The 12,220-nt window shown below is 42.7% G+C and overlaps 1 protein-coding gene across 8 annotated transcripts in view; it reads right to left on the reverse strand.

Annotated features, from left to right (window-relative positions):
• Positions 1-12,220, reverse strand: part of CEP112 (centrosomal protein 112) — a 420,870-nt gene that overhangs the window by 155,764 nt on the left and 252,886 nt on the right. For all 8 annotated transcript variants that reach the window (XM_047081540.1, XM_047081543.1, XM_047081542.1 and 5 more), the window contains one exon: positions 8,899-9,129. In XM_047081540.1, coding sequence (XP_046937496.1) covers positions 8,899-9,129 — 231 coding nt within the window. The remainder of the gene's footprint in view (positions 1-8,898; positions 9,130-12,220) is intronic.

Here is a 12,220-nt window from a genome sequence, read left to right on the forward strand (position 1 = left end):
ATTGGAATATTCTTAGCGTAACTTTTTAAAAAAGCAAAAGACTGCACTGTGTGATCTCATTTGGTGTGATCTCAGTCTGCTAAGTTCATATAGCTATTGTACATGCACATTAAATCGCTGCTCTTGGTTTCCTCTGGCCGGTGGTAGTAACAGGAAATTTTACATTTCTATATTTTCCAAATTTTCTAACATAGCACCTTATTTCAAGAAACTTATTTTAAAAGCAACTGAATAGATTTCTGAAACAATGGTAAATTTTCAATTCCAAAGGTTTTGTTTCTTCTTCCAAGATTTTATTTAAATTCAAGTTAGTGAACATATAATATAGTGTTGGTTTCAGGAGTAGAATTTAGTGACTTATCACTTACATACAACACCCTCCCGCTGTCCTGGCAACAAGCACCCTCCTTAATGCCCATAACCCATCTAGCCCAACCCTCTCCCACCTCCCGCCATCAACTCTCAGTTTGTCCTCTATAGTTAAGAGTCTCTTATGGTTTGCCTCCCTCTCTGTTAAATACCAAAGTTTTAATCAAACTTCGGCAAATGACCCACCACCATCACTTAGTAATATTCTGTAATTTTCAAAGGTTCATGTTTTCTGTGGACTTTGTCTCAGATTGGTTTCAAAAGATTTTAAAAGGTGTGGGGCTCCTGGGTGGCTCAGTAGGTTAAGCGTCCGACTTGGGCTCAGGTCATGGTCTTACGGTTCGTGGGTCCGAGCCCCGCGTCGGGCTCTGTGGGAACAGCTCAGAGCCTAGAGCCTGCTTTTTAGATTCTGTGTCTCCCTCTCTCTCTGCCCCTCCCTGATTCATGCTCGCTCTCCCTCTCTCAAAAATAAATAAACTTAAAAAAGAGATTTTAAAAGGTGAGTAAAGCAGCTTTCGCTTTTCAGATGTCAATCATTGCCTCTCTTGGATTCTCTGTTGCAAATCTTTCGACCTTGTAGAGGCATTACAGGTTTCTCTTCAAGCCGCTGAAGATGTCAGCAAGGCCTGAATTGCTGCGGACAGAGGCTCAGGTAGGGGCTGGACTCAGGAATTCTCTCATGACCTCAATGCTGTAAGTGCCACCAACAACCCAACCACAGGGAGTGTCACGTTCAGAGTATTTATTATTCTGGTGTTATTCTCCTCTCCTCTTTGAACCTCACTTTTATACTTAATGAGAGAAAAATTAATTTCTTAACCCCCCAATTCTGACAGGATTCCAAGCTGCTGGCCAATATTTCAACTTTCAGATTTAAAACGTGACAAAACATTAAATCTTTTATAAAAATACAGTAGAAGAATTCAACTGTCCCACACAATGACACAACAGGCGGCAATAGGATTGCCAGTTTACTGGCACCAGTTTGCCAGTAAACTGGCACCAGTTTACTGGTGTTAATTCAGATTTTTATATTAAGAATTCTACTGGGGAGCCTGGGTGGGTCAGTCAGTTGAGCGTCTGACTTCGGCTCAGGTCATGATCTCGCAGTTTGTGGGTTTGAGCCCCACGTCGGGCTCTGTGCTGACGGCTCGGAGCCTGGAGCCTGCTTCGGATTCTGTGTCTCCTTCTCTCTCTCTGCCCCTCCCCCGCTCACGCTTTGTCTCACTCGTTTCTCAAAAATAAATAAATGTTAAAAAAAATTTTTTTAAGAACTCTACTAATTTGTGTAAAAAGAACTGTCTGAAAAAAGCTTTATGCTAGACATTTAACGTACTAAGAAACATAAATATTTGAATATAAAAATGTATCTTGTCCCAACGGAAGTATTTACAATGGGTCAAAATCAAATATGGATGAATCAAAACCAAGGTTTTATTTATTCACACTGCCTTTCACAGTGCCTAGACTGAATTTCTCAGTTCATCATCATTCTTTCATTTCCTCGACATTTATGTATGGTGCTTTGTCTCAGGTGCCACGCGTGGTCCTGGGGCTTTAGAAATGAGTGTTTTACACGGACGGTTTTCAGGGCACTCAGTCCAGGTCTTCCTGCACTTAGAAATACTGCACTCCTTTCACTAGTTAAGTTAGAACATTTATCAATCAGAAACGCCAACGGCTCTTCCCGTCAAGAGCCCAGCACTTGTTTTCTATCACATGGACTTTGGGATTGGCTAATTCCACCAACTCAACAAAAACCAAACTCATGGCACTGAACACCGGTCCACTTTAGCGCTCTTGTCCCTTTCCCCAGACTCTCCTTCTGCCAACAAGTCGCTACATTCTGATGAACCCCTCCAGCACCTTTAACCATGGTGGCTAATGTTACCACGCTAAAACCCCATTTCTGCCTTCTTGTGTTACTTGTGTTCTCAGTTCAATTCAGGACCATTCCATTCTTCCAGACTCACGCTGCCATCGCCCCTCCTCTACCTGCAGGACTCCAAATCCACCTGGTCAAATTCCCTTCCACCTGCTTCCTGCCACGTTCCAGCCATCTGCCCAGGCTGAAGCCTGGCCATTTCCACCGTCCTGACACTCCTCACTCAGAAGACTACTGCTATTCTTTACAGAGAATAGAGACGGTATCAGATAGAAGCCCTTCGCAAGTCTCGTCGTGGAACCCCCTTGTATCTTTACCAATCCTCTCCCTTCTTCCATCCTTGAAAGTCGTGGCTTCTATCATTCCCTCACTCATATATGTGCCAAGTTTTCTAAACACGAGCAGTACAGACATGAACAAGACAGACCCAGATCCTGCTCATGGAGCTCACATTCCAATGGGGGGTGGGGAGGGGAAGAATAGAAAATAAACGATCAGAAAAATGAAAAGATGATTCCAGATGGTGACCTGAGGTATGAAGACAGGGAAAAACTGAGAGCTTTTTCCCTGAGATCAGGAACACAACAGGGATGTCCACTCTCACCGCTGTTGTTTAACACAGTGTTGTAAGTTCTAGCATCAGCAATCAGACAACAAAAGGAAATCAAAGGCATCAAAATTGGCAAAGATGAAGTTAAGCTTTCACTTTTTGCAGATGACATGATATTATACATGGAAAATCCGAAAGACTCCACCAAAAGTCTGCTAGAACTGATACATGAATTTAGCAAAGTCGCAGGATACAAAATCAATGTACAGAAATCAGTTGCATTCTTATACACTAATAATGAAGCAACAGAAAGACAAATAAAGAAACTGATCCCATTCACAATTGCACCAAGAAGCATAAAATACCTAGGGATAAATCTAACCAAAGATATAAAAGATCTGTACGCTGAAAACTATAGAATGCTTATGAAGGAAACTGAAGAAGATATAAAGAAGTGGAAAAACATTCCGTGCTCATGGATTGGAAGAATAAATATTGTCAAAATGTCAATACTACCCAAAGCTATCTACACATTCAATGCAATCCCAGTCAAAATTGCACCATCATTCTTCTCGAAACTAGAACAAGCAATCCTAAAATTCATATGGAACCACAAAAGGCCCCGAATAGCCAAAGTAATTTTGAAGAAGAAGACCAAAGCAGGAGGCATCACAATCCCAGACTTTAGCCTCTACTACAAAGCTGTAATCATCAAGACGGCATGGTATTGGCACAAAAACAGACACACAGACCAATGGAATAGAATAGAAACCCCAGAACTAGACCCACAAACGTATGGCCAACTAATCTTTGACAAAGCAGGAAAGAACATCCAATGGAAAAAAGACAGTCTCTTTAACAAGTGGTGCTGGGAGAACTGGACAGCAACATGCAGAAGATTGAAACTAGACCACTTTCTCACACCACTCACAAAAATAAACTCAAAATGGATAAAGGACCTGAATGTGAGACAGGAAACCATCAAAACCCTAGAGGAGAAAGCAAGAAAAGACCTCTCTGACCTCAGCCGTAGCAATTTCTTACTTGACACATCCCCAAAGGCAAGGGAATTAAAAGCCAAAATGAACTACTGGGACCTTATGAAGATAAAAAGCTTCTGCACAGCAAAGGAAACAACCAACAAAACTAAAAGGCAACCAACGGAATGGGAAAATATATTTGTAAATGACATATCGGACAAAGGGCTAGTATCCAAAATCTATAAAGAGCTCACCAAACTCCACACCCGAAAAACAAATAACCCAGTGAAGAAATGGGCAGGAAACATGAATAGACACTTCTCTAAAGAAGACATCCGGATGGCCAACAGGCACATGAAAAGATGCTCAACGTCGCTCCTCATCAGGGAAATACAAATCAAAACCACACTCAGGTATCACCTCACGCCAGTCAGAGTGGCCAAAATGAACAAATCAGGAGACTATAGATGCTGGAGAGGATGTGGAGAAACGGGAACCCTCTTGCACTGTTGGTGGGAATGCAAATTGGTGCAGCCGCTCTGGAAAACAGTGTGGAGGTTCCTCAGAAAATTAAAAATAGACCTACCCTGTGACCCAGCAGTAGCACTGCTAGGAATTTACCCAAGGGATACAGGAGTACTGATGCATAAGGGCACTTGTACCCCAATGTTTAGAGCAGCACTCTCAACAATAGCCAAATTATGGAAAGAGCCTAAATGTCCATCAACTGAAGAATGGATAAAGAAATTGTGGTTTATATACACAATGGAGTACTACGTGGCAATGAGAAAGAATGAAATATGGCCCTTTGTAGCAACGTGGATGGAACTGGAGAGTGTGATGCTAAATGAAATAAGCCATACAGAGAAAAACAGATACCATATGTTTTCACTCTTATGTGGATCCTGAGAAACTTAACAGAAACCCACGGGGGAGGGGAAGGAAAAAAAAAAAAAGAGGTTAGAGTGGGAGAGAGCCAAAGCATAAGAGACTGTTAAAAGCTGAGAACAAACTGAGGGTTGATGGGGGTGGGAGGGAGGGGAGGGTGGGTGATGGGTATTGAGGAGGGCACCTTTTGGGATGAGCACCTGGGTGTTGTATGGAAACCAATTTGACAATAAATTTCATATACTGAAAAAAAAACACAACAGCTTAAAAAAAAAAAAAGAAGTATGAAGACAATGGGACCAGCAACGCCGGTAGAGCTGGGCAAGACTTTGGAGAGCGAGGTCAGAGAAGGACACAGAGCAGTGCAGAGTGAGGAGGAGGAGAGCCACAGAGACTCCAGGGGAGGGGAAGAACATCCCAGGCTGAGAGGCGGCAGGTATAAAGGCCTGGAGGAAGGAGAGCGCGAGGCAGGCTCCAGAAACAGGCCAAGGTCTCACACGGCTGGATCCTCGCGGCCAAGGGCCCAGGGTGGGCCTGTGCCACTCTTTCAACCACACCCTTATGTCTCAGATGGCAAACCCTCAAGTGTCTGTGGTTCTCTGCCTCACTAAGCTCTTCCTGTCCACTAGTTCCCTTCTCCTGTATTTCAAGACATTTGCAGCCTAAAAATATACTCCTTTGGAACTACACCTTCCTTTTAATATCCGGTTTTCTGAAACAACAGAGTATTCACGAACCTTCCCTTCCTCACTCCTCTCTCATCTTCTGCAACAGTGTTCCTGTCCACACTATCCCTTGAGGGTTCTGCCCAAGATCATCAATGAATTCTCAGTTTCAAATCCCGTGACCTCTCCTCTGCCCTCATCCTTCCTGATTTTGTGTCACATTCTTGAAAATCCTCCTTTCCAAATATTCTCTGCCTTTGTGTCCATGAAAATACAGTCTTCTCAGATTCCTCTTACCTCAATGACCCTTCTTTGGCTGCTTCCTCCCCAACATCTTCAATGAAGTTCTTCCTTCACGGCTGACTGTTTTCTTTCTATATTCCTCTCAGGAACAGGCCCTCCCTGTGGGTGACACCCCACAGCTGTTTCTTCGAGTCCTGCCCTCTCTTCTGGCTCTCTACAGACGTTCCTTCAACAGCAAGTGAACGAGCGTCACAGCTGGGTGGAGTGGAGGCACGTCCAACTCAGCAAATGGTACATGCCTTCTTTCTCCCCAACCAGACTTCTCCCTTCCCCATGTATTCAGGGCTGGATGTAACTTTGACAAGTGTAATCAATGCCACCTCTGAGATGATTCTCAGCCATGTTCCCTCCAGCCCATTGTCACCACTAGGCTCTCATAGCCTTCCCGCATTTCTAACGTGCTCACAGAGACCTCCTGCCCGTGTTATTAATCCGGTCCCCACCAATTGGCATTCCCACTGCAACAACACCGACAGAAAGATTTTTCCAAGAATCACTTGAATGCTGACTTTCAGGGCTTAAAAACTTTCAGCAGCTCCTCACCGTTTACCCCATGAAGCTAAAATACTATCACGGCTTTGGAGAGTCTCAGTGATCCTAGAATGTCTTTTAGCCTGATCACTAACCACTCCCCTTGATTAACCTCAATGCCATATAAACAGTTTTGTTTGTCTTGCTGTTAAGTCCTCTGGCTTTGAATGCCCCCCTTGCATATCTACTAGTCAAAATCCTACAGATTCCTTACATCTGGTAAAAGTGACACCTCTTCCAGTGAATCTTCCCTGATTTCCTTAACAGGAATGATCTCCCCCAATTCACACTCCACCTTGCATTATAGTCATTTTTCTACGTGTGAATATCTTACTGCCACTGTTACTTTCAGATCTCCTTAAGGACAGTACCTTTTTTGTTTCTTTTTTCTATGTGTCCGCACAGTGCCTGGGATGTGCCTTTCTAGGTTACAGAAGATCTTCCAGAAATGTTTGCCAACTGAATCACTAATGGTTCTATTACTATTTTTCTTTATTATCTGCAAACTGCTAATTAGTTACAACACGTGTAGACCTATACTTGAAAAGGTTCATCTTCTAGTAAAAAGAAACATCTGAAATATGAATATATAATGCAAGAAAATTAAGGCCCAGCTTGTATGTTTTTAAGTCTGGTTTTGGTACGTCCAGTTTTCTGAAATCAGTGTGCAGGGGTTCCTGTGCCATTTAAGAACATCTCCTTAGAAGCACTTTGAGCTGTTGGCTAGAGCTGATTGGCACCAAGGCGAGGGGAGGGGCATGTAAGAGTCACCGGAGAGGATGGGCCGACATCCCTTTCGCTCTCCATCAGTCTCACTGATCTGCTATTTTCAGAGGGCTAAAACAGTCTCAATAAGGACGCTTTCTAATTCCTGAAACTCTGTATATTTTAGCATCAAAACATTCTTATTTTGTACTGCCTTGATGGAATTACCACAAATTCCTCACTTAGGTGTATAAAAGGCATCGCAACCCGGACCCGCCCCCAGTGGCCCCACCACCTGCTCTGTTACTCTTCCTTCAACAACAAATAACTCCACTGGTCCGCTGGCTTCCACAAGTCACTGTGAAACCGCCCTTGATTGCGCCATAGCATACGCCCCTCTCTTTCTCTCTTGACTCCACGTCTGAACCAACAGCAGACACTGTCTGTTCCCCTTTCAGAACCCAACCCGAATCTCATCAGTTTTGACCACTTTTGCTGCCACTGCCCAGGCCCGGGCCTCTGTCATCTCGTCTAAACTTCCTGCAATGGACTTTTCACTGGTGTCCCTACTGCCTTCTGTGCCCTCAGTTCAGTCTGTTCTTAGCATGCGCAGAGAGATGCTACTCAAATGGGAATCAGAGCATCATCCCTCCTCTGCTCAAAACCTGCAAAGCCTCCTTACTCTCAGAGAGTCAAAGCAAAACCCTGCCAAGGGCCCACGTAGGCCCACAGGACCCGAGGTTTCTTCCCTAGCCTCATCACCTCCTTCCCTTTCTCCTCCTCGGTCACCATTTCTGGCCACGCCAGTCTCCTTGCTATTCCTCTAAGAAGCCAGGCTACCTTCTGCCTCTTTAGAGTCTTGTTCCTATTTATTTCTGGGCTCAGGGTTATGCTGCCAAGGGCAAAGCCTGATAAAATCCGAGCTCCCGAGAAATTAAGACACTATCAGGGAAGCACCTTAGGGTCACAATCCGTGTAATATCAGTGGAGCAGGGGCACCTGGGTGGCTCCGTCGGTTAAGCGTCCGACTTCGGCCCAGGTCATGATCTCGCAGTCCGTGAGTTTGAGCCCCGTGTCGGGCTCTGTGCTGACAGCTCAGAGCCTGAAACCTGCTTTGGATTCTGTGTGTGTGTCTCTCTCTGCCCCTCCCTCGCTCACGCTCTGTCTCTCTCTCTCTCTCTCTCTCTCTCAAAAGTAAATAAACATTAAAAAAATAAAATCAGTGAAGCATTAGAATGGTGTTGTGTGTTCTGTGAAGACAGAGTATTCAAAGATGAAGAAGAAAAGGTAAAAAAAATAAGCAGAATTAGAAGACTCTTAGATTACCCTATTCAAGTTTTTTGATCTCAAGATAAGAGACGGGTCTGTAGGAACTCAAGAGGTCATTTACAGCTGCTATGATTTATAACAGTTCACATTTACTACCCAATTAAAATGTTTCCACTTTTTCAGAACATTGAAAGAATGAATATTTGAGATTATACCTGGAATACAAGTCAACCCCAAATGTGTGAACATTATGCTGACATCTTTTTCAAAAATATATAATTCTAAAGAAACTTTTCTTAATCTGAAACATCTGTCTGGGAAACTACATCATCATTTATGTCATGCTATTACAAAAGACTGTGAAATATAGAAACAACTACTGGAAAAACTACCAAAGATCTAGTCTTAACCTAGGAAAACTTCGGGCTATCGCCCAAGCATCCCTGCTCAGCACAATACTGGACAGTGTTCTACACTGCTCTATCACCACGTGTATTCAATCCCTACGGAAATGGGATATTCCGACTATCCCTTCCATGAACGTCAAGGGAAAAGTTAGGGAACCTACTCCCCGCATTCTTCTCGTGGTGTTTAAACATAGAGCGAGATACTGAAACTGCTCATGTGGATAGTTTACAAATTTCGGGAGTGGTTCTAGGCCTGCCATCTTTGAGAGATCAAATGCAAGGGTGGCAGCAGTGGTATCCAAACATGGGTCCCAGGGATCTGTACGAATCCAGCGGGATGCCTTACCTTTTCCAGTGCCACGTCTGTCTCAGCGGCATGAGCCCTCTTCAGCTCCAACTTCATCTTTTCTGACTCGGCCTTCAGCTTATAGACCGCGGTCTCGTGGTCCCTTGCAGCCTTTTGCTTCTCCTCTTCACGAAGAAGGCCGAGTTCCACCAGCTGCTGTTTCCGCTGTGAGTTCACATGAATCAGCTCTTCTCTCAACTTGTGAACTTGGGCTTCCATGTCGGCAATAGCCTTATTTTTAAAAATGAAAAACGGGTAGAGGATATGAATAGGAAAATCATAAAAGAAGAATCACAAAAGGTTAATAAATCTACCAAAAAAGTTCCCTTCATTCCTTCCTTCCTTCCTCCCTTCCTTCCTTCCCTTATTCTCCCATCCCATGCCATCCCCTCCTCGTTTAGACATAAATGCTACCTAGAATATTTTACCATATACAACATAGTCCATTTCATTTGCTTCAAATATTTATGTAAATGGAATGTTATATGTATTCCTTTGCAACTTGCTTTTTCAATATTCAACATTATGTTCCGAAGATTCATCTAGTACTTGCTATTGTATTTTCGGGCTTTTTTAAGTTCATTTATTTTGAGAGAGAGAGAGCTCGTGCACAAGCAGGGGAGAGGCAGAGAGAGAGGCAGAGACAGAGAGACAGAGAGGCAGAGAGACAGAAAGAGTCGCAAACAGGCTCCATGCTGTCAGCGTAGAGCCCGACACAGGGCTCGGTCCCACAACCATGACCTGAACCGAAATCAAGAGTCAGACGCTTAACCAAAACTAAGCCACCCAGGTGCCCTTGTATTTTCGTTTTTGTTTCATATGATGTCTGCTCTGATTTCATGATGTCTAGCATTCTACGTTCTTGGGTTTATTTTATATTCCTCCTCCTATTTTCTTATTTTCAGTATTTAAGTCATTTATTTTTATACTTACTTCTTTTCTGATTTATAAACTTAAGACTATAAATATCCCTCCAACTATTGCTTACGTTTAATCTCTTAGGTGTAGAAATATGAGATTTTCATTATCATTTAGCTCAAACATTTTTAACTTCCATTATTATTTTCTTCTTTGACTTATAAACCATTTCGAAGTACGTTTCTTAATTCCCAAACATACGGGGTATATTAGTTTCCTGAGGCTGCCATTAACAAAGTACTATAAACTGAGTGGCTTAATACAACAGACACCTATTCTCTCACAGTTCTAGAGATTAGTAGTCTGAAATCAAGGTGTTGGTAGAGTGGATTCCTTTTGCAGGCTCAGAGGGAAAAATCTGTTCCATGCCTCTCTTCTAGCTTCTGGGGTTTGCTGGAGATCTTTGGTGTTCCTCGGCTTACAGACGTATCGCTCCAGTCTCTGCTCTGTCTTCACATGGCTTCTTTGTGTGTCTGTGACCCTGGGTCCAAATTTTCCTCTTCTATTAAGGATATTGGTCATCTTGGGCCTTCAGGATATGATTAATGCCTTTATAAAATGGGATTAGTGCCTTTTGAAAAGAGACTCGGAAATCCCTTTCCCCTTCTACCATGTAAGGACGCAGGGAGAAGGCGCTAGCCATGAACCAGGAAGAGGGTCCTCATTACAACACAAATATGCTGGTGCCTTGGTCTTCGACTTCCAGGTTCCAGAAATGGGACAGGTGCATGTCTGCTGCTTATAACCCACCCAGCCCATGGTATGTTCTTATAGTAGCCAGGACAGACTAAGACGTAGTCTGAGAGAAACAGACTTGCAAAGGTTTTATCCAAATTCAGACTGATTTGATTTGAAAGCCTTTGTTTTTATCACCTACTATACTGTATCAAAGTTGTAAGAATTTTTTATAGACAATGACATTTGTTGTATTTTGTTCATTTATTCTTACTGCACACCCCTAACTTCTCATTTTCACCAGGATTAGTACAAAGCTGCATCCCAAAGTCACAGGGTCATAACGTCTTTGTAAAAAATAAAAAACGAACAAAATAAGTTAGCTTCCCAAAACCACCGAAACCACCCCAAACTGAATTTCAATCTTTGTCGATGTACATAAAATATTTACTTTCTTTTTTTTTAAGTTTATTTATTTATTTATTTTGAGAGAGAGAGAAAGTGTAAGTGGGGGAGGGGCAGAGAGAGAGGGCGTGAGAGAATCCCCAGCAGACTCTGTGCTGTCAGCGCAGAGCCCCTGGGGGGGCTTGATCTCACAAACCGTGAGGTCATGACCTGAGCTGAAATCAAGAGTTACGCACTTAACTGAGTCACCCGGGCACGCCCATAAAAATATTTTCAATGGTATAGTCACGTTTAGATGCTGTTCCACCTTTTCCTATACCTAACTTTATGTCTTCATTTCCATTTATTAGTGTACTTGTCACTCTTTTTTCTTTTCTTTTTTTTTTTTTAATTTTTTTTCAACGTTTTTTATTTATTTTTAAGACAGAGAGAAACAGAGCATGAACGGGGGAGGGGCAGAGAGAGAGGGAGACACAGCATCGGAAACAGGCTCCAGGCTCCGAGCCATCAGCCCAGAGCCTGATGCGGGGCTCGAACTCACGGACCGCGAGATCGTGACCTGGCTGAAGTTGGACGCTTAACCGACTGCGCCACCCAGGCGCCCCAACGTACTTGTCACTCTTAGTAGCTCTTTAATATTTCATCATTGCAGTATATCGTCATTTACTTAATCATATTATTTTTGGATATTTGTCTTATTTCCAATTAGTCATTATTACATATGCGACACCTATGGATACATTACAATGCTATTTTGCTTTTAGTTTACATTATGAAGATTATTTCGTCAAAAGATAAGAATGACTTTGTAGCTTTTTTTCCAAATTGCTCTACAGAAACACTGAGTCCATTTTCCAATGTGAACAACAGTGTATACGGGAACCTGTTTCTGCACACCCGAGCCACTGGTGCACTTTGTAATTCTGTATATTTTTATTAGTTGACTAGGAATGTGATGAGAACTTAAGGAAGGCATTTTAAGTTGCTGGCACATTGATATGCACTGGCTTTAGTCCAATGACGATTTTCAAACAGAAAAACTATACTGAAAAACGTATCAACTAATTATGGGAGAAATAAACATTAAATGAAAGAACTTAATGCTGAAGGCTTCCCTGGGGTATTTAATATTTCAGTCCTTAGCAAGTGCTGATAACTAGAGTGACAGAACTGCCAAGATCAATCTGGAACAGACGTGTTCATTTTTCTTTACGATTATAAATAACGAGCTATCAAACTTCATCCATCTGACTGATATAGAACAGGAGAATTACAACAACATTTAACAAATTAATAAAGGTTGTTATCTGTCTATAGGGGACAC

This window comes from Lynx rufus, unplaced genomic scaffold (genome assembly GCF_022079265.1).
Source record: "Lynx rufus isolate CCGP_SWC_20201006 ecotype Redwood Valley unplaced genomic scaffold, mLynRuf1.p SCAF_18, whole genome shotgun sequence".
Taxonomy (NCBI): domain Eukaryota; kingdom Metazoa; phylum Chordata; class Mammalia; order Carnivora; family Felidae; genus Lynx; species Lynx rufus.